Raw genomic sequence first — 25,770 nt, forward strand, 5'->3', positions numbered from 1 at the left:
TCCACTCACCAGACAAGATAGAGGTTCTAGGTAGGAACCAAAAGCACCATTGGTAGCAGCAATCTGGAAACTCTTAACAAATTTCTAATCCATGCAACAATACTACCTGCGGCTTCAAGCAATGGATTAACCAGCATCTCAGTAATGAACACTGAGAAACAAGCATGCAGACATATAATACACACGTGTTCAAGCCTTCATACGTATACACAAGCACACACAAGAAGCACATTACGTTGTGCCATACTGTATTCCTCATTGCTGACAGTATCTCAACACAGAGCTGCTGTACTCCTTTGCTCTTGCTCACAGCAACTCTCAATGTTTCATTCACTCTATTTTGTGCATCATTCATTCTCTGTTCTTACTGCCAAGTGACTCTTTTTCTCTCTCATGTGCCTAAACAGACAGGCAGCAATTACGAATTTGGAGCTTCATCGGTGCACTGTATTTTTTGCGTATTCATTCCATTTAAATTTTCAGTAACAGGTATTCTATTTCTTAACATTTATTTAGAATGCAGCAATGCAGAATTCCACACAGGAGAACCAGTATAGGGGTCGCCCAAGGAGATGCAATCTTCAAATTAGAGCCATTTAAGAGCAAAATCAGGATGCACCACTTCATACAAATGGTAGCAGAAATTTGCAACTGCTCCCTCGCCCCTTCCAACACCCACCACCCACCCCCCCCAAAGGCCGTGGAAGCTGGGACATTTGAAGACTGATAGATTTATGTTAGACAAGGGTATCAAGGGATTTTTTTTAATATTCGTTTGTGGGATGTGGGTGTCACTGGCTAGGCCAGCATTTATTGCCATCCCTAATTGCCCTTGTGAAGGTGGTGGTGAGCTGTCTTTTTGAACCGCTGCAGTCCATAGAGTGTAGGTACACCAACAGTGCTGTTAGGAAGGGAGTTCCAGGATTTTGTCCCAGCGACAGTGAAGGAACGGCGATATAGTTCCAAATCAGGATGATGTGCGGCTTGGAGGGAAACTTGCAGGTGGTGGTGTTCCCAGGCATCTGCTGCCCTTGTCCTTCTAGGTGGTAGAGTCTGTGGGTTTGGAAGGTGCTGTGGAAGAAGCATTGGTGAGTTGCTGCAGTGCATCTTGTAGATAGTACACACTGCTTCAGTGGTGAGGGAGTGAATATTGAAGGTGTTGTTGGAGCTGCACCCATCCAGGCAAGTGCAGAATATTCTAACACACTCCTGATTTGTGCCTTGGACAGGCATTGGGGAAGACAGGTGAGTCACTTGCCGCAGAATTCCGAGCCTCCGACCTGCTCTTGTACTTATGTGGCTGGTCCAGTTCAGTTTCTGGTCAATGGTAATCCCCAGGATGTTGATAGTGGGGGATTCAGCAATGGTAATGCCATGAACATCAAGGGGAGATGGTTAGATTCTCTCTTGTTTGAGATGATCATTGCCAGGCACTTGTGTGGCATGAATGTTACTTGCCATTAATGATGTTGTCCAGGCCTTGCTGCATCTGGACACGGGCTGCTTCAGCGGCTGAGGAGTCTGGGAGTGAGGAACTTCAGTTATGAAGCTAGATTGGAGAAGTTATGACTGTTTTTGTTGGAGATGAGAAAGCTGAGAGGTGCTTTGATAGAGGTATTCAAAATCATGAGGCGTTTGGACAGAGGTAGAGGGAAACTGTTCCCACTCATGAAAGAGAGGGCACAGATTTAAACTATTTGCTAAGAGAAGCAAAAGTGACATGAGGAAAAACATTTTCACGCTGTGAGTGGTTAAGGTCTGGCATGCACTGCCTGCGAACATGGGTGCAGGCAGGTTCAATTGAAGCATTCAAAAGGGAATTAGACAGTTATATGAAAAGGAAAAATGTGCAGGTTGATGGGTAGAAGGCGGGGGAACGGAACTGAGGGAATTGCTCTTTCAGAGAGCCAGTGCGAATACGATGGGCCAAATGGCCTCCTTCAGCGCTGTAACGATTCTGCAATGCTGAGTTGCGAATGATGCTGAACATTTTGCAATCAGCAGCGAACATCCCCACTTCTGACCTTATGATGGAGGGAAGGTCATTGATGAAGTAGCTGAAGATGGTTGGGCCTACGACACTAGCCTGCAGTGATGTCCTGGGACTGAGATGATTGACCTCCAACAACCACAACCATCTTCCTTTGTGCTAGGTATGACTCCAATCAGCAGTGAGTTTTTCCCGTTTCCCATTGACTCCAGTTTTGCTCGAGATCCTTGGTGTCATACTCGGTCAAATCACGCTTAGATGTCAAGGGCACTCACTCTCACCTCACCTCTGGAGTTCAGCTCTTTTGTCCATGTTTGGACTAAGGCTGTAATGAGGTCAGGAGCTGAGTGGCCCTGGCAGAAACTAAACTGAGTGTCAGTGAACAGGCTATTGCTGAGCAAGTGCTGCTTGCTAGCATGGTAGGCGACCTCTTCCATCACTTTGCTAATGATTGGGAGTAGATTGAAAGGGTGGTAATTGGCCGGGTTGGATTTATCCTGCTTTTTGTGCACAGGACACACTTGGGCAATTTTCCACATTGTTGGGTAGATGCCAGTGTTGTAGCTGCACTAGAACAGCTTGGCTAGAGGTGCGGCTAGTTCTGCCAGACAAGTCTTCAGTACTACTGCCAGAATGTTGTCAGGGCCTAACCTTTGCAATATCCGGTGCCTTCAGCCGTTTCTTGATATCACGCAGAGTGAATTGGATTGGCTGAAGACTGGCATCTTCATGCTGGGGACCTCAGGAGGAGGCCGAGGTGGATCATCCACTCAGCACTTCTAGGCGAAGATTGATGCATATTCTTCAGCCTTGGCTTTGGAACTGATGTGCTGGGCTCCCCTGTCATTGAGGACTGGGATATTTGTGGAGCCTCCTCCTCCACCTATTAGTTGCTTAATTGTCCACCACCATTCTCGACTGGATGTGGGAGGACTGCAGAGCTTAGATCTGATCTGTTGGTTGTGGAATCAGTTAGCACTGCCTATCATATGGTGCTTCCGCTATTTGGCATGCAAGTAATCCTGTGTTGTAACTTCACCAGGTTGACACCTCATTTTTAGGTATGCCTGGTGCTGCTCCTGACATGCCCTCCTGCACTCTTCATTGAACTAGGGTTGGTCCCCCGACTTGATGGTAACGGTAGAGTGGTGGATATGCCGGGCCATGAGGTCACCTATTGTGGTTGAATACAATTCTGCTGTTGCTGACGGCCCACAGCACGTCATGGATGCCCAATTTTGAGTTGCTAGATCTGTTCGAAATCTATCCCACACAGCATGGTGTTAGTGCCACACAACACGATGGTGGGTATCCTTAATATGAAGACGGGACTTTGTTTCCACAAGGACTGTGCAGCACTCACTCCTACCAATACTGTCATCGACAGAGGCATCTGCAACAGGTAGATTGGTGAGGACGAGGTCAAGTAGGTTTTTCCCTCCCCAACTGTCACAGATCCAGTCTAGCAGCTATGTCCTTTAGGACTCAGCCAGCTCGGTCGTTGTAGTGCTACCAAGCCACAGTTGGCGATGGATATTGAATACATTGAGTACATTCTGTGCCCTTGCTACCCTCAGTGCTTCGTCGAACTGGTGTACAACATGGAGAAGCACTGATTCATCAGCCAAGGGAGCGGGGGCGGGGGGTAGATGGTAACCAGCAAAAAGTTTCCTTGCCCACGTCTGACCTGATCCCATGAGACTTCATGGGGTCCAGTGTCAATGTTGGGGACTTCCAGGCCAACTTCCACCTGACTGTATAGGACGCACCGCCATCTCTGGTGTGTATGACCTGTCTGTAAGGTATGATTCCGTGAGTATGACTATGACTGTTGTTTAACTAATGTGTGGGACAGCTCTCCCAATTTTGGCACAAGTTAGTAAGGAGGACTTTGCAGGGTCGACAGGGCTGGGTTTGCCGTTGTCATTTCCAATGCCTCAGTCAATGCCAGGTGGTCTATCCGGTTTAATTTCTTTTCTTAGACTTTGTAGCGGTTTGATACAACTGAATGGCTTGCTAGGACATTTCAGAGGGCATTTACGAGTCAACCACATCACTGGGTAGGCCAGACCAGATAAGGATGGCAGTGAACCTGATGGATTTTTTCAACAATCGACAATGGTTTCATGGACACCATTAGACTAGCCTTTAATTCCAGATTTATTGACTGAATTCAAATCTGCCGTGGTGAGATTTGAACCCATGTCCCCAGAGCATTAGCCTAGGCCTCTGGATTACTAGTCCAGTGACATTACCACAACGCCACTGCCTCACCTACAGAGGAATGGCAGGAACGTGGAGTTGAGATGATCAGCCACGATCTAACTGAATGGTGGAGCAGACCCGGCAGTGTGAATGGCTTATTCCTATTCCTAAAGTTTCTGTAAAAATAATCCAATGTTATTTTCGACAACAGAGGCATAGAATTACAATTTGTCGAAAACTTAAACAAAATCAGTCTTTTCGAAGCCAACTTCTGTCACTAAAGCACCACTGAAATAAAAACATCTAATTCTGTTATTTAAAGATGCAGCTCACACAGAAGTATGTCACTGCATCACAAAAATACCACATGGGACATATAGCCCCTTGCATTCACATAATCGTAATGTACACTGTTGCATTGCTCTTCTATACCAGCAATCAAGGAAGTGCATCTTTAATTTCAAATTTAGATGGCCTTATGAAATACGATTAGCAGGAATTACTTTGCTAATAATGACTTCTCTTTTAAATAGGCAGATGTATTACTATGACACCTGAATTCTTAACAGATTGGACATGTTAGTTGCAAAACTAAATATACTTCATTAAAATAAATTTTAGTCAACAGAATTAGGTCATTGTTAACAAGTCTGCAGATCTCCCATTAGTCCATTTTTCTGCTTGTGACTTCCAGAATTTATTGAATGCTGTGTACCAAAATCATACACACAGAAATGGTGAACAAACCAGTCGTCAATCAAAGCCACAAATTTGGGGTCACCTTTCAGTCACTTCTATAAAAATGTAAAACGAAAATTTATATACAAAATATGCTTGTGACCTTATTAAATTACAGAAAAGTATTATTGTAAAAGTTAATCTCCCGTGCCTCTACATAACTGGCATACAAGCGCTCATTGGTATTTGAAATTCAAAATACAGCAGAAACCATAGTTTTCTTGCAATGAAATTTTGATGCAGAAAATACGTAAAACGAATTGACTGGGTCTTAGACATTGACAGCGCACTTTATGAAAATGGAACTTTTGCTAAATCTTTTTTCAGGTAAGGATACATACCATTAGTTTCTGGCTTTTCAACTCAATCTTCCTCTCCAACATCAGCAGAGCCCATTGTTTCCTTTTAGCAAGTGAGAATCATCCAAACACCTCAATGGGGAATTAAACTGTTATGCAAACTAGTGATTTCCCAAGTTTGATCTCTCATCAATGTTGAATTAGCTCAACTCAATTCAGGGTGCCATGTGACATTACAACAGGCCCCAGAGTTGTGGAACAAAACAGGAGATTTTAAAAAAAAACAGCAATGAGTTTTCTCCTGACCATCTTTCCAGTAATCCTTCCTGACAAGTGCATGTGTGTGTGTGGATACCTGATGAGGATATATTTGGGCTTAGTTGCAAGAAACGGCATATAGTTCCAAGTCAGGATGGTGTGTGACTTGGAGGAGAACTTGCAGGTGGTGGCGTTCACATGCATTTGCTGCCCTTGTCCTTCTAGTTGGTAGAGGTCGCGGGTTTGGAAGGTGCTGTCTAAGGAGCCTTGGTGCATTGCTGCAGTGCATCTTGTAGATGGTACACACTGCTGCCATTGTGCATCGGTGGTGGAGAGAGTGAATGTTTGTAGATTGGGTGCCAATCAAGCGGGCTGCTTTGTCCTGGATGGTGTTGAGCTTCTTGAGTGTTGTTGGAGCTGCACCCATCCAGGCAAGTGGAGAGTATTCCATCACACTCCTGACTTGTGCCTTGTAGATGGTGGACAGGCTTTGGGGAGTCAGGAAGTGAGTTACTCACCTCAGAATTCTTAGCCTCTGACTTGCTCTTGTAGCCACGGTATTTATATGGCTACTCCAGTTCAGTTTCTGGTCAATGGCAGCCCCGAGGATGTTGATAGTGCGGGATTCAGCGATGGTAATGCCATTGAATGTCAAGGGGAGATGGTTAGATTCTCTCTTGTTGGAGATGGTCATTGCCTGGCACTTGTGTGGCGCAAATGTTACTTGCCACTTATCAGCCCAAGCCTGGATATTGTCCAGGTCTTGCTGCATTTCTACACGGACTGCTTCAGTATCTAAGGAGTCACGAATGGTGCTGAACATTGTGCAATCATCAGCGAACATCCCCACTTCTGACCTTATGATTGAAGGAAGGTCATTGATGAAGCAGCTGAAGATGGTTGGGCCCAGGACACTACCCTGAGGAACTCCTGCAGTGATGTCCTGGAGCTCAGGTGATTGACCTCCAACAACCACAACCATCTTCCTTTGCGCTAGGTATGAGTCCAACCAGCAGAGGGTTTTCCCCCATTCCCATTGACCTCACTTTTGCTAGGGTTCCTTGATGCCATACTCGGTCAAATGCTGCCTTGATGTCAAGGGCAATCACTCTCACCTCACCCCTCTTGAGTTCAGCTCTTTTGTCCATGTTTGAACCAAGGCTGTAATGAGGTCAGGAGCTGAGTGGCCCTGGCGGAACCCAAACTGAGCATCACTGAGCAGGTTATTGCTAAGCAAGTGCCGCTTGATGGCACTGTTGATGACACCTTCCATCACTTTACTGATGATTGAGAGTAGGCTGATGGGGTGGTAATTGGCCGGGTTGCACTTGTCCTGCTTTTTGTGTACAGGACATACCTGGGCAATTTTCCACATTGCAGGGTAGATGCCAGTGTTGCAGCTGTACTGGAATAGCTTGGTTAGGGGCGCAGCAAGTTCTGCAGCACAGGTCTTCAGTACTATTGCCAGAATATTGTCAGGGCCCATAGCTTTTGCAGTATCCAGTGCCTTCAGTCATTTCTTGATATCACGCGGAGTGAATCGAATTGGCTGAAGTCTGGCATCTGTGATACTGAGGACTTCAGGAGGAGGCCGAGATGGATTATCGGCCGAGATGGAATATCAACTTGGCACTTCTGGCTGAAGATTGTTACAAATGCTTCAGCCTTATCTTTCGCACTGATGTGCTGGGCTCCCCCATCATTGAAGATGAGGATATTTGTGGAGCCACCTCCTCCAGTTAGTTGTTTAATTGTCCACCACCATTCACGGCTGGATGTGGAAGGACTGCAGAGCTTAGATCTGATCCGTTGGTTATGGGATCGCTTAGCTCGGTCTATCGCATGCTGCTTACGCAGTTTGGCATGCAAGTAGTCCTGGCTTGTAACTTCACTAAGTTGACACCTCATTTTGAGGTATGCCTGGTGCTGCTCCTGGCATGCCCTCCTGCACTCTTCATTGAGCCAGGGTTGGTTTCCTGGCTTGATAGTAATGGTAGAGTGGGGGATATGCCAGGCCATGAGGTTACAGATTGTGGTTGAGTACAATTCTGCTGCTGCTGATGGCCCACAGTGCCTCATGGATGCCCAGTTTTGCATTGCTAGATCTGTTCGAAATCTATCCCATTTAGCACGGTGGTAGTGCCACACAACACGATGGAGGGTATCCTCAATGTGAAGGCGGGACTTCGTCTCCACAAGGACTGTGCGGTGGTCACTCCTACCAATACTGTCGTGGACAGAAGCATCTGCAGCAGGCAGATTGGTTAGGACGTGGTCAGGTATGTTTTTCCCTCGTGTTGGTTCCCCCACCACCTGCCGCAGACCCAGTCTAGCAGATATGTCCTTTAGGATTCGGCCAGCTCGGTCAGTAGTGGTGCTACCGAGCCACTCTTGGTGATGGACATTGACGTCCCCCACCCAGAGTACATTTTGTGCCCTTGCCACCATCAGTGCTTCCTCCAAGTGGTATTCAACATGGTGGAGTACTGAGTCATCAGCTGAGGGAGGACAGTCGGTGGTAATCAGTAGGAGGTTACCTTGCCCATGTTTGATCTGATGCCATGAAACCTCATGGGGTCTGCAGTCGATATTGAGGACTCCCAGGGCAACTCCCTCCCTACTGTATACCACTGTGCCACCACCTCTGCTGGGTCTGTCCTGCCGGTGGGACAGGACATACCCGGGGACGGTGATGGCAGTGTCTGGGAGATTGTCTGTAAGGTGTGATTCCGTGAGTATGACTATGTCAGGCTGTTGCTTGACTAGTCTGTGGGACAGCTCTCCCAACTTTGGCACAAGCCCCCAGATGTTAGTAAGGAGGACTTTGCAGGGTCGACAGGGCTGGGTTTGCCATTGTCGTTTCCAGTGCTTAGGTCGATGCCGGGTGGTCCGTCTGGTTTCATTCCTTTTTATTGACTTTGTAGCGGTTAGGTACAACTGAGTGGCTTGCTAGGCCATTTCAGAAGGCATGTAAGAGTTCACCACATTGCTGTGGGTCTGGAGTCACATGTAGGCCAGACCAGGTAAGGACAGCAGATTTCCTTCCCTCAAGGACATTAGCGAAACAGATGGGTTTTTACAACAATCGACAACAGTTTCATGGCCATCATTAGACTGGCTTTTAATTCCAGATTTATTAATTAAATTCAAATTCCACCTTCTGCTGTGGTGGGATTCGAACCCATGTCCCCAGAGAAATACCCTGGGTCTCTGGGTTACTAGTCCAGTGATAATACCACTACGCCACCGCCTACCCTTACAAGAACACATTATCTCGTGTCGCTAACAAAATTTGATAGTGAGCCTCATTAAGAAATATTATGGCAGATCAAAAAGGTAGCGCTTTAAGGGACGTCTTAAAGGAGAAAAGAAAGGTGGAATGGTGGACAGTTTTAGGAAGGGAATTCCAGAAATAGGATCTTGACAGCTGAAGACTCAGCTCCCAATAGTGGAGCAACTAGAATCGGGGGTGCGCAAGAGGCCATAATTGAAGTCTTGCAGATATCGAACAGCATTTTAGGGCTGGAGGAGGTTACAGAGATAGGGATGGGCGAGGATATGGAGAGATTTAAAAACAAGGATACGAATTTTAAAATCAAGGTGCTGTTTAAACGCGACCCGATGTAGGTCAGCAAGCACAGGGGCAATGGGTGAACGGGACCTGGTGCAAGTTAGGATGCAGACAATAGAGTTAACATCCTATTAAACCCTATTATGAACCCTACTTCACAAAACACGGGCACAATATTGATCGGACTCTCTAACTCACTCACATGTAAATTGCTTCACCACAGAATGTAAGTAAATGTAAGTGAATGTAACAAATAAGTCTACTATAAAATTTCCCTGTAAAATGCAAAAATCCAAAATCACTAGAGTGTAAGCAACCTTATATACAAAGGTCTGGTATCCTGACCAAAATTTTCCCTCCATCAACATGATCAAAAAACAGATTATCTGGTCATTCATTCGATGCTGCTTTATGGAACCTTGCTCTGTGCAAACTGGCTGTCATATACCCCAAGAATGGTAACTGCATTTCAAAAGCAATCCTTTTTGTCAAGTACTTCGTCTTATCTTGAAAATGTGGCCAAATACGTACATCTGGATAACCAGTTATCAGTGATATATTACATTTAAGAAAAGAAAGATCTTGTCTTCATATGGCACCTTTCACATTCCTGGAATATTCCAAGTCACCTTACAACTAAAGAATTACTTTTTTTTTGAGTTAAGCTTAGATTATGTACTCAAATCCTGGAGTGGGGCTTGAATCCACAACATCCTGACTCAGAGACAAGTGTTCCCATTGAGGACCAAGGATGAAATTTAAATATTTTCAGTAGAACTTTTTTTAAACAATTTCAAGCAGATAAAATAACACAATTCTAAGAATTAACACAATCTTTGATAATTAGCTTCTAAATATATGTTGCGTTTTTTGCTTCGTCTGAAATTCCCGACTGCCATAGTTAGAGGTTGTCAAAAGAAGGAACGAATGGCAAATTCTAAAGAAACTCTAACTATTCTGCCTTACTCATATATGTTCAACTACTTTTCATTTCAAACTGAACCTATTTTATATGCTGGAAAATAGCAGCCAGTACACAATTATTTTTCTATTTGATTGCTGACACCCTTAGATTCAAAATGCAATCTTCAGTCAAACACAAACTGAACTAATTATAAAGTAAAGATATATTGCAAATTGCATATTAAGCCTGTCATCAGAAGAAAACAAAAAACTCAGTTCTGATGAAAGGTCAGTGACCTGAAACATTAACTCTGCTTCTCTCTCCACAGACCTGCTGCCAGACCTGCTGAGTATTTCCAGCACTTTGTTTTTATTTTTTAAAACTTCACAATATTGTACTGGGATGATTCAGGGCTCTGACTATTAAAATCAATAGAAACAATGACTGAATTTTAAAAGACAGCTTCCACAATAACACTGGACAAAATAGATTAAAAGCATTACCTAAGTACAAGCAGTTTTCATCTTTTCTAAAAACTGATGCGGGTCAAATTTGAGAAACAAAATAACATCTAACTTGAAATTGGAATAGAAAAAATTCCAAATGACCAAAGGAATAGGTCACATAGCCACCTCTGTGGTAATAAAATTATACAAACATACAAAGTAGGAGCAGGGGTAGGCTATTCAGCCCCTCGAGCCTGCTCCGCCATTCTATAAGACCATGGTTGATCTGTTTGTGGACTCAAATCCACTTTCCTGCCTACACCAGATACCCTTTGACTCCCTTATTTGTCAAGATATGAAAATTAATTGATGACAAATAATGGCACGCACATTGAAAGGCTAAAAATGAGCTTTTTAATACCAACCTCACTCCAAATGTATTACCACAAAATCTGGGCAATTTCCATTTTGCTCTAAAAGGCAATGGTAAAAACACTAAATACCTCTAAAATGTTACCAAGATCTTCTCTCAAGTGCAGCAAAATTGAAACAGTCACCCAATGACAAAATCAGACAGACTATGGTCATGGTACACAAAATCTTGAAGAATGGGCACAGTTTCTAATACAACAAATGCCGTATTTTTGAAAACAACAGAGTTAAGTAGACAGGTACCTCTTGGGGAACTTAGATATATCTAATTGGCTCTCAGGATAGGTGAGGGATTTGAATGCACGGTAGAAAACTATATAACTATCCAACTATCCCACAATATGATTTTATTCTCATCTTAATTAAGCCTGACATTATCAGCCAAAGCATTCTGGCATAATTGTTCTCATCTCCTTCTTTCTGCTGTGATGCATCCTCTTCCTCTGTTATAGAAGCTTCCGATTTCGGATTTATTTAAAATTTCCTGCAATAGCCCTAGATTGAGAATAGCAGGATAATATACCAAAGGATATCGGAACAATCTTAAATCAAATTGCAGTTGGCTCTAATTCATTCCATTTTCTTAACTATGTAACCTTTTATGAGACCATTACCAAATCACCTACCAAATGGTAGCTTTATACAAGTTTTCTCCCAGTTTTGAATAGAGTTATTGTTATCCACCAAGCATATACTGAATTTCTGAGCATGCTTACTCCAAAACACAATTTCTTCACAATCATCAGCATTACAAAAAAAAAATGCAACAATCATCTGATAAGGCATTTCAGTTATTCTTCACATTGACGCCTCAAAACTTTTGCCTACTATTCTGAATATGAAAACATTAGAGAGTCAGCAACAAAATATAAAACCTAAAGGGAATCACTGCTCCTCAGTAAAGCTCAGAACACTGTTACGACCGACCGCTCCACAGGTAAAGCCCCCAATCAAAATATACAATTCTAATTATGGTGGGAGAAACGCACTGATAATTCAATCCTGTCCTTCCACAGATTGCCTAACATATTTTTAAACTTTCCCAATTCAAGACCCAGCCAAATTGTACTATCTATTAACCCCCAAATGAGGCTAACCAAACCAGGTGTCTTTAAACCAACTAATTAACTGTTTAATTAAAAAAACAAAATTCTTAAACACTATGAAGATATAAACAACACTTAAAATAGAAAAAATTCGAATCCTTGGAAATTTATAGTCCAATGTTGCTTTAAGTCCTCACAGCCGTCCGATGGGGAAAAAGGTTCTGCCACAGTAGAACAGTCCGTTGTCTAACTTCAGCAGTAAGTGATGCTTCCTTCTTCAGCGATGGATTTCAACAATTAACAACTTGCGAACACTTTCAATAGAATCAATCTGACTTTCGAGTTTTATGGGATAAAAGATTGTCAGTCTAACTTCCCTTCCTTCAGTTCAAATTATCAGAGACCTCCGTTTTGGTTTGACTTTTTTTAGAATTTGAGATAATAATTAGAGTCATAGAAAGATACAGCACTGAAACAGGCCCTTCGGCCCACCGAGTCTGTGCCGACCAACAACCACTCATTCATACTAATCCTACATTAATCCCATATTACCTACCATATCGCCACCATTCTCCTACCACCTACCTACACTAGGGGCAATTTACAATGGCCAATTTACCTATCAACCTGCAAGTCTTTGGCTGTGGGAGGAAACCGGAGCACCCGGCGGAAACCCACGCGGTCACAGGGAGAACTTGCAAACTCCGCACAGGCAGTACCCAGAATCAAACCCAGGTAGCTGGAGCTGTGAGGATGCGGTGCTAACCGATGCGCCACTGTCCTTCAGTTTAAATGGCTTAGAGCTCTTTTTTCAGGTGCTAACACCAGGTTGCTGTCTGTGTTGTCTGTTAGAACAGACTGTCTTCAACTAAAAAGCCATTTCAAAATTGAACTGTAACAAATGTATTGCATGATACTCAATCCCAGTGGCTGTATCTCTGGTACCGAGAATGCACCCTTTGAATCGCAGTCTCCGAATGGCTGTATTCAAGGCAACGAAAATGCACCTTCTCGGTAACTCCGGAGGCCTGCTGGTTCTAAAGCAGTACTGATCCTTTGCAAGCCTTAAAGGTACACAGCATATTCCCGAAAAAAAAACTACAGGACCATGACAACACATATATGGTATTATAGGATACATTGTTTGGCATGGTGCGAGATCCAAGGCAATTGTCCAAAATCCAGCTATGTTCAGGGACTAACCATTTGGAATAAAATTTTTAGATTTTGATCTTTTATTTCTGCAGCAAACAGGAGTCAAATTAAATTTTCTATCGTAAATACTGTGATTTTAAAAAAAGGCACAGCAGATCTAGATTTTCTAGAGGAGGAGGTGATCACATCTGACAAACCTGTTTCAAGTTCTTTGAGGAAATATCAGAGCTTGCGGCTGAAGTGAATTATGGAGAGGTGGGGTAGAGGATTGGCCTAAACTTGCAGTGCCTATGATTATGAACAATCTGGATTTCGAGGGAGCAGTATCCTTTTCTGTTGAGAATTCCAGGCTGAAGGTAGACAGCACAAAGAACAATATGACTGCAGTGTGTGACTCCCTGAAGCCTGCAATTCTTGAGAAGCCTAGCTCTCTTTCACCCTGCTTTGCTGGTCCATCAGAAGATGACGCAGCTGCCCCTTGGAATAGACAGCCTCAGTCACCTCCACGATGCAGCAGTTTATAGTGAACTGGGAGATGTCACCTGTCACAACCTGCAACAACCCCGTGGAGTAAAAATTAGGGCAACCATGAAATAGCCCAGACATTGACCTGCAGACTAGCAAGGCAAAAAAACAACAAACCTGTATAGAGGAAATCAGCTGTTTAAATCACGCTCCTGCAGGATCCTTGCTGATCGTCAGCACATGATTTGTTGAGCAAGTTTATCTCATGACAAGTCAGGCACTGGGGCAGACAAATTACACAAAAGGGTCCTAGATCTAGCACAGAATCGTCTATTTTATTATGATAAGGCTTTTCAATACATCCACACGTGAGCTGGGCGTCTTTAGGGGTACGTACCCAATCTAATATGGTGGGTGGCACACTTCTGGTGCAGGACGGGCATGCAACACCCACCATATTGGATCCTTTGGTGGCTGCTTTAAAAATGGGATTGCAGGATCCAATTACTAGATCTTGTTCTAGACTAGATCTGGTGAAACTAGCTTCAATGGTATTCACACATCCAAAATGCTCAGGAGATTGGAGGCTCAGAAAAAATGAAAATGTTTAAAGGTTAAGTTAAACAAAATAGACATGGTAAACTACTCAGAAACGAAGGACTGAATTTTCCCATCCCCAAGGAGGATGCAGGGGGAGGGGCTAGGAAAATAGGAGGGAGCTGCGTCAGGATAGCTCCCCAATACATTCCCGCCGCCTGGGAGGTTTTCCAAAGGCAGGTCAGGGACACAGATCAGCTGACTGCTGAACAGAAGCGGGCAGCCAATTTGCATGCTTAAGGACCCAATTAGTGGAGATTTATAGGGCCCGCAGGCATTTTGCCGGCAGCAGAGCTCTCCCCGCCAACCGCACCCCCCCCCACCCCCTCAAACCTGGCTATATGCAGAGGCCGCCAGCTTAATGGAGGCAGCTTCCTGTTCGCAGTCTGGGGGGCCATCAGAGCCTCAGGTGCACTGCCCTAAAGTGGGGGGGGCCGCAGGCAGGAAAGACAGCCCCCGCAGAACCAATGAGTCATCCAGAGGGCAAGCAGGAATTAAATTTATGTTCTGATTATATAGAGTGAGTCTTATAATAATGAAGTTACTCCTTACAGCTGAATAGCTTTGCCACTGAAATACAAACATTTGTTTATGTCAGAGTGTGGACTAAATGCTTGGCATTTTCATGCCCTAAAGGCAAGCCATTGGGTTAAGACAAAATACTGACTGACTTTTGTTTTAACAAATTTAGATCAATGTTTCAACTATTTTACACTCCATCAATTATTCAATCCAGCCCTCACTGACTTAAGCTAGTTACAAGCAGTTCTGATATGGATTCAAGCATTAATTTTCACAGGAACTTACGATTAGATCAGAATCACGTCCCATGGAGATGACTGTCCTGTTTACAGTTCTCAGTAACTTCTCCATAATTATCTGAACATGTCGCTGAGTTGGACCCTAGGTTAGAAATCAACAAATGGAGGCTGTTACTAATGACAATGAATGAAACAAAGTATTGATGTTTACCATTAAAATACATTTTCATTCTAAGAAAATCAATTACAACTACTCTCAAGTTCAAAACAACAGAATGAACAAAGTCAAAAGTAAAGTTTGCGGGATAAAATGCAGGGGTTGTTATTAATCAGACTTTCGCGAAATGTTTTTAATCAATTGCTACTTTTACAGTCAACAGCAAATCATATCAAGAGAGATGTTAAATATACAAAAAAGGGCATTTTTGGGAGTCATTTTGAAAGCACAATTGAAAAGATCCAGAAATGCTGAAATATAATTACAAATGGGGCACACCATTTGTCAATATAAGCTATTTATTTGCTCTGTTACGACTGAGGCGGGAGCAGTGCACTGTTTATTCTAGTTCCACTTCTCCACGGGTCACAACATATATTTAAATTTTTTCCCACTTACCGATACGGTCAATCAAAGACTCTATTTTTATCTCAGAATAAAGCAACCAGGTTTCTTTAACAAACAACAAAATTCTCAGTTTATCATAAAACAAGTCTGAAACTGAAAGGTGATCTGGTGAAAGTGGATTGGATACAGCTACTTGAAGGAAAATCAGTGGCAAACCAGTGGGAGGCAATAAAAAGTGAGATTCTACAGGCACAGTGTAGGCATGTCCCCACAAAGATAAAGGGTGGTACGGCCAAATCTAGAGCCCCCTAGTTATCTAGAAGCTAACAGGGTAAGTTAAAGCAGAAAAAGAAAGCTTATGACAATCACAAAAAAGTTAATACTTTAGAAAGCCCAGAAGAGTATAGGAAGTGCAGGGGTAAAGTAAAAAAGGAAATTAGTAAAGCAATGAGAGGGCATGAAAAACTATTGGCAGGGAAAATCAAGGAAAGCCCGAAGATGTTTTATCAGTACATTAAGAGCAAGAGGATAACTAAGAAAAGGGTAGGGCCCATCAGAGATGTACAAGGGAAGTTATGCATGGATGCAGAAGATGTGGGCAGGGTTCTTAATGAGGGTTTTGTCTCTGTCTACACAAAGGAGAGGGATGATGCAGACATTGTAGTAAAAGTGTGTGAAATATTAGATATAATAAGCTTAATGAGAGAGTAAGTACTGGAGGGTCTGACATCCTTGAAAGTGGATAAATCACCTGGCCGGATGGATGGCATCCCAGGTTGTTAAAGGAAGCCAGGAAGGAAATAGCAGATGAACTGAGGATCATCTTCAAATCCTCACTGGATAGGAGCGAGGTGCCAGAGGATTGGAGGTCTGCAAACGTTATACCACTGTTTAAAAAGGGATAGGCCAGTCTGACCTTGGCGGTGGGTAAATTCTTAGAATCAATTCTGATGGACAGGATAAACTGCCACTTAGAAAGGCACAGATTGATCAGGGATCGTCAGCATGGATTTGTTAAGGGTAGGTCATGTCTTACTAACTTTATTGAGTTTTTTGAGGAAGTGTGATGAGGGTACTGCAGTGGATGTGGTCTACATGGATTTTAGTAAGGCATTCGACAAGGTCCCACATGGCAGACTGGTCATTAAAATGAAAGCCCAGGATACAGGGGAATGTAGCAGGTTGGATCCAAAATTGGCTCAGTGACAGGAAACAAAGGGTAGTAGTCGACAGATGTTTTTGCGAATGGAAAGCGATTTCCAGTGGCGTTCCACAGAGCTCAGTGTTGGGTCCCTTGCTGTTTGTGGTATATATTAATGATTTGGACTTAAATGTGGGAGACATGATTGGGAAATCTGCTGATGACACAAAAACTGGCCATGTAGGTGATAGTGAAGGGGATAGCTGTAGACTCCAGATTTATATCAATGGTTTGGTTGAGTGGGTGGAAAAGTGGCAAATGGAATTCAATCCTGAGAAGTGTGAGATAATGCATTTGGGGAGGTCAAACATAGCAAGGGAATACACAATAAACGGGTAGAAGAAGTGAGAGACCTTGGAGTGCATATCCACGGGTCCCTGAAGGCGGCAGGACAGATAGATAGATAGTGGTGAAGAAGGCATATAGAATGCTTTCCTTTATTGGCCGAGGTATAGAATACAAAAGCAGGAACTGTATAAAACGTTGATTAGGCCACGGCTGGAGTGTTGCGTACAGTTCTGGTCATCACATTACAGAAAGGATATAATTGCTCTGGCGAGAGTACAGAGGAGATTTACAAGAATGTTAGATTAGATTAGATTAGAGATACAGCACTGAAACAGGCCCTTCGGCCCACCGAGTCTGTGACGACCATCAACCACCCATTTATACTAATCCTACACTAATCCCATATTCCTACCAAACATCCCCACCTGCCCCTGTATTTCCCTACCACCTACCTATACTAGTGACAATTTATAATGGCCAATTTACCTACCAACCTGCAAGTCTTTTGGCTTGTGGGAGGAAACCGGAGCACCCGGAGAAAACCCACGCAGACACAGGGAGAACTTGCAAACTCCACACAGGCAGTACCCAGAATCGAACCCGGGTCCCTGGAGCTGTGAGGCTGCGGCGCTAACCACTGCGCCACTGTGCCGCCCTAAATGTTGCCAGGGCTTGAAAGTTGCTGCTATGAGGAAAGACTGGATCAGCTCGGGTTGTTTTTCTTAGAACAGAGGAGGCTGAGGGGTGACTTAATTGAGGTGTACAAAATTATGAGGGGCCTAGATAAAGTAGACAGGAAGGACATGTTTCCCCCAGCGAAGAGGTCAATTACCAGGGAGCGCAGATTTAAGGTGATTGGTAGAAGGATTAGAGGGGACATGAGGAGAAACCTTTTCATCCAGAGGGTGATGGGTGTCTGGAATCTACTGCCAGGAACAGTGGAGGAGGCAGAAAAGCTCAACGCATTTAAAAGTTACCTGAATATGCACCTGAAGTGTTGTAACCTGCAAGGTGTTGGAAGGTGGGATTAGATTGAGCAGTTAGTTTTTTGGCGGGCGCAGACACGATGGGCTGAATGGCCTCCTTCTGTGTTGTAATTTTTCTATGGTTCTATGATTCAAGCATCTTCCCCCAAGTCAAAAACAACTTCTGCTGCGTGATTATGCTGCCTGTGTGGAGTTTGCAAGTTCTCCCTGTGTCTGCGTGGGTTTCCTCCAGGTGCTCCGGTTTCCTCCCACATGCCAAAGACTTGCAGGTTGATGGGTAAATTGGCCATTATAAATTGTCCCTAGTATAGGTTATTGATAGGGAAGTATAGGGATAGGTGGGGATGTGGTAGGAATATGGGATTACTGTAGGATTAGTATAAATGGGTGGTTGATGGTCGGCACAGACTCGGTGGGCCGAAGGGCCTGTTTCAGTGCTGTATCTCTAAATCTAAATTATCTGCAGTTAGGTGCCTTCCAGTAATTGTTTGTTTTCAAGCTCAGTCCAAAAACCTTCCGGTGACCTCCCTTAAAAATAATACAAAGTTCCAGCATCTGTGGAATCTTTTCAGTTTTAAAACACAAATCTTCAAAGTTTACCCAAAAAATGGAAGCACTCCTAACAGCTCCAATTGAACAGCCTGCTCCCAGGGCTTCACCAAAGCACACAGCCTGAAGTACCCACCAGGAGCTAGTTTGGTCTGCCTGATTTTCCATCCTTTTCATCTGAAATGGAGAGCTCTATTGGTGGTGAAATAGTGACATACTGATTATTATTTTAAAAATAAAATTACGAGTCATTTGTATGGCCTGTCTTGTTCTTTGAATGAATTTCAAACTTCAAATACAATAACTTGCATTTTTATAGCACCTTTAAAAGGAAAATTTACAAGGTGCGTCACAGAGGCAAGTTTTTTTTTAATGCCTATTTTTATCATTCCATAGAAGAATATATCAAACAGAGGCATTGCTCGAGTCAGCACCATGCACATGTGCAATTGTCATTATCCGGTGACCTTTGGCTACCGTGACAACAAAAAAAAAGCTACATGCTGGGTCACAGATTTATTTCTTGACAAGAGGATGTAGTGAAATCCTGAGAACAACTAAACGTGCGGGGGGAGAAAAGAGAAGCTGGTGTGCTTTGCTTCATTATTACAAGAGTTGTGATTGAAGGTGAACACATTAGAATCATTGGCAAACAGCTCTACCTGTGACGCTTTGATGGAGGGCAGGTCATTAACGAAACAGCTGAAAATAGTTAGCAGAGAACACATCCTTGAGAAACTCCTGCAACAATGCCCTAGTCTATGACTGGAAAACCACAATACTTGGAAAACCACAACCATTTTTCTTTGTGCCAGGTATGATTGCAGCCAAGGAGGGTCCATTATTAATTAGCATACAGAGACTTGGCATATTATTCCAGCCACCTTGGAGTCATTGTCAATGGCATGAAAACCGCTGGGTCACCAGATAGTTCAGCTAGTGGCATGACTCAATGAGCTGCAACATTGTTTGTATCTGTGCAAGGACATTTGCCATTCTCACAAAAGCCCAGTAGTGAAGATATGAGGTGCACTGTCCCTGTTCGAAAGCAGTTGAGAAGCACCCAACTACAACATGGTCAGATGAAACCTGGGTTATGGTCTGTAGGCTGAGGTGATATGACGATTTATAGGAGCATCTGCTGTCCTCTCCTTGTGCCATAGGGTTGGTATGGAAAAGTCAAAGCAATCAGGAATGGTTGACCACATTGGGTTGGCAGACTGAACAAATCAGAGTAAACTGGCAAACTGAATTTGTCGTGGAGATTATTCAAATGCAGTAGCAAAATTAGCGAATGACAAAGATATGGAACAGCTATGTTGCAGAGGAGCGGTAACCAGGAGAAGAGAGTAGGGGCGCAGCATGCTTGACACAAGCTGTATAGTAGAATGAAGTTGAATATTTATTTGCTTAGTGTTTAATGGGCGAGCCCAAATGGGAGTGCAATATTTCGCAACTAAATGGCAGAATGGAGAGCATAAATTGGGAGGCATTTGCTCCCCATACAAAGGTGACAAATTTGACGATTAGATTATTTCAGGTTTTGACTTGCCCAGCAGTTTTTAGAGATTTTTTTCTACACTACTGAGTGATTGAGTGAGAAGTCCAAGTAGATATAGCAAGCATCATGTTTAAGAAGTTAATCACTCAGGATAATAATGAGGGCCACTGACCAGTTTTGCAAAGGCTCCTTGGCTTCATACTCAGTCGAATGCTGCCTTGGTGTCTACTTGTTTTTGCTGAAACATCATTGGGTTTTTGTTTGATACAATTAGATTCTATAGAATTCCTTTTTGGAGGAATGAAATTGGGAAAAAAGGCTGGCATAATAGGATTGCCAAATAAAGAATCTAGCCAAAGATAATGGAGGGAATCATGAAGCAATGAGAACAAAGAAAACAGGCAGGTTCTCTCAACAGTAAAGCAGTCAGACAACGTGTACAATACACAGGAATACATTTATATTTCAAATAAAAACACATTAAAATCCAATTTAGATACTGTACTTGAACATATGATAAGCTGTCAATCTATATAGAAAGATCAACTGGAAAGTTATAATTGACAAACAAGATGAACCTACTAACCCCATCCTTTCTGTAGAGTACTTCAAGGATGTTGCTAAGCAGATGGCAGCATGCTTCCAGCTCCTCTTGTTTCTCCAAATGATACTTCAGCTGTTCAGTCATCATTGGAAGAAGGATGTCTCTGCAGTCTAGGCACAGTGATTGGCACCATTCAAAATAACATTAAAAACTCTTGTTAGGTAATACATAGCTCTTAATTTTTCACTATTTTGTTTCTTAAACCTGAAAAATAGCCATACTGCCAATGTATTTTCATCAATAAAGAAATCATCCTTGCAAATTACTTGATTTTCATACACTAACACCTTGCAAATTTGGAATTTATGTAATCTAGGATTGTAATACTTAAGTGAAGAAGTAGTCACAAACAGAAAAAGTACTTTTGACAGTGTCATGTTGTCTTCATTTGTTTGTCTCATTCATTCATGGGATGTGAGCATCACTGGCAAGGCCAGCATTTAGTGCCCATCCCTAAATGTATCCTTTGAGAAGGTGCCAATGAGCCATCTACTTGAACTGCTGCAGTGCATGTGGTGCGGAGACATCCACAGTGCTGTTAGGGACAGAGTTCCAGGATTTTGACGCAGCGATAGTGAGGAAGGGCGATATAGTTCCAAATCAGGATCTTGTGTGATTTGAAGGGAAACTTGCAGGTGGTGGTGTTCCTATGCACCTGCTGCCCTTGTGCTTTTAGGTGTTAAAGGTTATGTGTCTGGAAGGTGCTGTCAAAGCGGCTTTAGCAAGTTGCTGCAGTGCATCTTGTAAACAGTACAGACTGTTGCCACTGTGCGCCGGTGGCGGATGAAGTGAATGTTTAAGGTGGTGGATGGGGTGCCAAACCAGCAGGCTGCATGGTCCTGAACGGTGTTGAGTTTCTTGAGTGTTTAGCTGCAATCATCCAGACAAAAGTGAAGAGTATTGCACCACACACCTGACTTGAGCCTTGTAAGCGGTGGACAGGCTTTGGGAAGTCAGGTGGTGAGTAACTCACTGTAGAATTATCCAGCCTTTGATTTGCTCTTGTAGCCACCAGTATTTACATGGCTGGTCCAGTTAGGTTTCTGGTTAATGGTAACCCCCAGGATGTTGATGGTGGGGAATTAGCAATGTTAATGCCATTGAATGTCATGGGGAGTTGGTTGGATTCTCTCATGTTGGAAATGGTCATTGGCTGGCCCTTGTGTGGCACAAATGTTGCTTGTCCCTCATCAGCCCAAGCCTGAATGTTGTCCAGGTCTTGTTGCATGCAGGCACAGACTGCTTCCGTGTCTGATGAGTTGCGAATGGTTATTATAATTAATGATGGTATTAGCAGATTAGAGAGGAATGACCCAAGTTCAGGAAACCAGGATGTAGAAACAGTTTGCGTAGAGATGAGAAATGAGAAATGAGAAAGCCACTCAGAGGAGTGGTGTACAGGCCCCCTAACAGTAACCACACGGTAGGACAGAGTATAAAGGAAGAAATAATGGGAGCTTGTCCGAAAGGTATGGCGATAATCATGGGGGATTTTTAATCTACATATAGACTGGAAAAATCAGATGGGTAAAGGTAGCCTTTGAGGATGAGTATGAGGAGTTCATAGAAAGTTTTTGAGATAGTTTCTTAGAATAGCACCTTCTGGAGCCAACCAGAGAGCAGGCTATACTAGAATAAAAGCAAAATACTGCGGATGCTGGAAATCTGAAACAAAAACAAGAAATGCTGGATTCACTCAGCAGGTCTGGCAGCATCTGTGGAAAGAGAAGCAGAGTTAACGTTTCGGGTCAGTGACCCTTCTTCGGAACTGACAAATATTAGAAAAGTCACAGATTATAAACAAGTGAGGTGGGGGTTGGGCAAGAGATAACAAAGGAGAAGGTGCAGATTGGCCTGGTCCAATCTGCACCTTCTCCTTTGTTATCTCTTGCCCAACCCCCACCTCACTTGTTTATAATCTGTGACTTTTCTAATATTTGTCAGTTCCGAAGAAGGGTCACTGACCCGAAACGTTAACTCTGCTTCTCTTTCCACAGATGCTGCCAGACCTGCTGAGTGAATCCAGCATTTCTTGTTTTTGTAGCAGGCTATACTAGACCTGGTATTGTGCAACAAGACGGGATTAATTGATGACCTCATAGTGAAGGTACCCCTAGATAGCAGCAATTATATGAGTGAATTTTACATTCAGTTTGAGGGAGAGAAGAACGAGTCCAAGACTAGTATTTTAAACTTAATTATGAGGGCATGAAAGCAGAGCGAGCTAAAGTGAGCTGGCAAATTAGGTTAAGGCATAGGTCAATAGAGATGCAGTGACAGACATTTAAGGGGATATTTCAGAATACACAGAATAGATACATTCTAACGGGAAAGAAAAATTCCAAGTGGAATACCCACCATCCATGGTTAACTAAAACAGTTAAAGATAGTATCAAACTTAGAGAAAAAGCATATAATTGCGCAAAGATGGGTGGCAGGTCAGAAGTTTGGACAGAATATAAAAAACAGCAAAGAATGACTAAAAGATTAATAAGGAGGGAAAAATTAGAGTACAAGATAAAGCTAGCTAAATATATAAAAAAACAGATAAGAGTTTCTATAGATATTTAATACAGAAGAGTTAACAAAGTGAGCGTTGGTCATATAGAAAGTGAGTCTTGGGAATTAATAAGGGAAAATAAGGAGATGGCAGATGAACTGAACAGGAATTTTGCATCAGTCTTCACTACTGAGGATACAAGTAACATCCCAGAAATAACTGTGAATCAGGAAAAAGGGAGGAACACAAGAAAATTACAATCACCAGGGAAGTAGTACTGAGCAAATTATTGGAGCTGGGAGCTGACTAGTTCCCAGGTCCCGAAGGACTTCATCCTAGGGTCCTAAAAGAGGTGGCTAGTGAGATTGTTGGTTCGTTGATTTAAATTTTCCAAAATTCCCTCGATTCAGAGAGGATTCTATCAGGTTGAAAAGTGGCGAATGTAACTCCTTTATTCAAAAATGGAAGGAGACAGAGAGCAGGAAACTACAGGCCAGTTAGCTAACATCTGTCACAGGGAAAATGTTGGAAGTTATTGTTAAGGACATTAATAGCAGGGTACTGAGAAAAATTCAAGGTAATCAGGCAGGGTCAACATGGTTTTGTGAGGAAAGAGAAATTATGTTTAACCAATTTTTATTGGAGTTCTTTGAAGAAGTAACATGTGCTGTGGATAAAGGGGAAGCGCTGGATGTACTGTACTTAGATTTCCAGAAGGCACTTGATAAGGTGCCACATCAAAGGTTATTGCGTAAAATAAAAGCATATGGTGTAAGGGGGTGACATATTGACATAGATAGAAGATTGGCCTGCTAACAAGAAACAGAGAGTAGGCATAAATGGGTCATTTTCTGGTTGGCAAGATGTAACGAGTGGTGTGCCACAGGGATCAGTGCTGGGGCCTCAACTTTTTACAATTTATATAAATGACTTGAATGAAGGGACCGAAGGTATGGTTGCTAGATTTGCTGATGACACAAAGATAGGTAGGAAAGTAAGTTGTGAAGAGGTCCTAAGGAGTCTACAAAGGGATATAAATAGCCTACGTGAGTGGGCAAAGATCTGGCAAATAGAGGATAATGTGGGAAAATGTGAAATTGTCCATTTTGGGAGGAAGAATAAAAAAGAAGCATATTATCTAAATGGTGAGAGATTGCAGAGCTCTGAGATGCAGAGGGATCTGGGTGTCCTAGTGAGTGCATCGTAAAAGGTTAGTATGCACGTTCAGTAAGTAATTAGGAAAGTGAATAGAATGTTAATTGTTTATTGTGAAGTAGGGAGGTTCTGCTTCAGTTATACAGGGCATTGGTGAGACAACATCTGGAGTGCTGTGTGCAGTATTGGACTCCTTATTTACAGAAGGATGTAAATGTGTTGGAAGCAGTTCAGAGAAGGTTTACTAGACTAATAGCTGGAATGGGTCTTATGAGGAATGGATGGAATGGCTAGGCTTGTATCTGCTGGAGTTTAGAAGAATACACAGTAGCGCAGTAGTTAGCACCGCAGCCTCACAGCTCCAGCGACCCGGGTTCAATTCTGGGTATTGCCTGTGTGGAGTTTGCAAGTTCTCCCTGTGTCTGTGTGGGTTTCCTCCGGGTGCTCTGGTTTCCTCCCACATGCCAAAGACTTGCAGGTTGATAGGTTAATTGACCATTATAAATTGCCCCTAGTATAGGTAGGTGGTAGGAAAATATATAGGGACAGGTGGGGATGTGGTAGGAATATGGAATTAGTGTAGGATTAGTATAAATAGGTGGTTGATGGTCGGCACAGACTCGGTGGGCCGAAGGGCCTGTTTCAGTGCTGTATCTCTAAATCAAAATCAAATCAAAATACGAGGCGACTTCTTGAAACATACAAGATCCTGAGGGCTCTTGACAGGGTGGATGTGGAAAGGATGTTTCCACTTGTGGGAGAATCTATAACTAGATGTCACTATTTAAAAATAAGGGGTCGCCCATTTAAGACAGATGAGAAACTTTTTTTTTCTCAGAGGGTCGTGAGTCTTTGGAATTCTCCTCCTGAAAAGGCAGAGGTAAACAGATTCTTGATAAGCAAGGGGGTGAAAGGTTATTGGGGTAGGTGGGAATATGGAGTTGCGCTTACAATTAGATCAACCGTGATCTTACTGAATGGCGGAACAGCTCGAGGGGCCGAGTGGCCTACTCCTGCTCCTAATTCGTATGTTCGTATGAATGATACTGAACACTGTGCAATCATCAGTGAACATCCCCAATTCTGACCATATGATGGAGGGAAGGTCATTGATGAAGCAGCTGAAGATGGTTGGGCATAGGACACTATCCTGAGGACCTTCTGCAGCGATGCCCTGGGGTTCAGATGATTGACCCTCCAACAACCACAACCTTTGCGCTTTGTGCTAGGTATGACTCCAACAGATGGAGAGTTTGCCCCCAATTCCCATTGACTGCAGTTTTGTAGGGACGCCTTGATGCCATACTCGGTCAAACGCTGCCTTGATGTCACTCTCACGTCACCTCTGCAATTGTGCTCTTTGGTCCATGTTTAGACCAAGGCCGTAATGAGGTCTGGAGCCAAGGGAGGACGGTAGGTGGCAATCAGCAGGAGGTTTTGTTATCCCTGTTTAACCTGATGTCAAGACACTTCATCAGGTCCAAAGTCAATGTTGAGAACTCCCAAGGCCACTACCTCCTGTCTGTATACCACAGTGCCGCCACCTCTGCTGGT

At 43.2% G+C, this 25,770-nt stretch overlaps 1 protein-coding gene across 2 annotated transcripts in view; it reads right to left on the reverse strand.

Moving 5' to 3' along the window:
- Positions 1-25,770, reverse strand: part of dock1 (dedicator of cytokinesis 1) — a 744,225-nt gene that overhangs the window by 436,805 nt on the left and 281,650 nt on the right. For both annotated transcript variants that reach the window (XM_068052738.1, XM_068052739.1), the window contains exons 26-27: positions 20,544-20,671; positions 14,914-15,009 (exon numbers count right to left, since the gene is read on the reverse strand). In XM_068052738.1, the coding sequence (XP_067908839.1) occupies positions 14,914-15,009; positions 20,544-20,671 (224 nt within the window). The remainder of the gene's footprint in view (positions 1-14,913; positions 15,010-20,543; positions 20,672-25,770) is intronic.

The sequence above is a fragment of the Heterodontus francisci genome, chromosome 20 (genome assembly GCF_036365525.1).
Source record: "Heterodontus francisci isolate sHetFra1 chromosome 20, sHetFra1.hap1, whole genome shotgun sequence".
Taxonomy (NCBI): Eukaryota; Metazoa; Chordata; class Chondrichthyes; order Heterodontiformes; family Heterodontidae; genus Heterodontus; species Heterodontus francisci.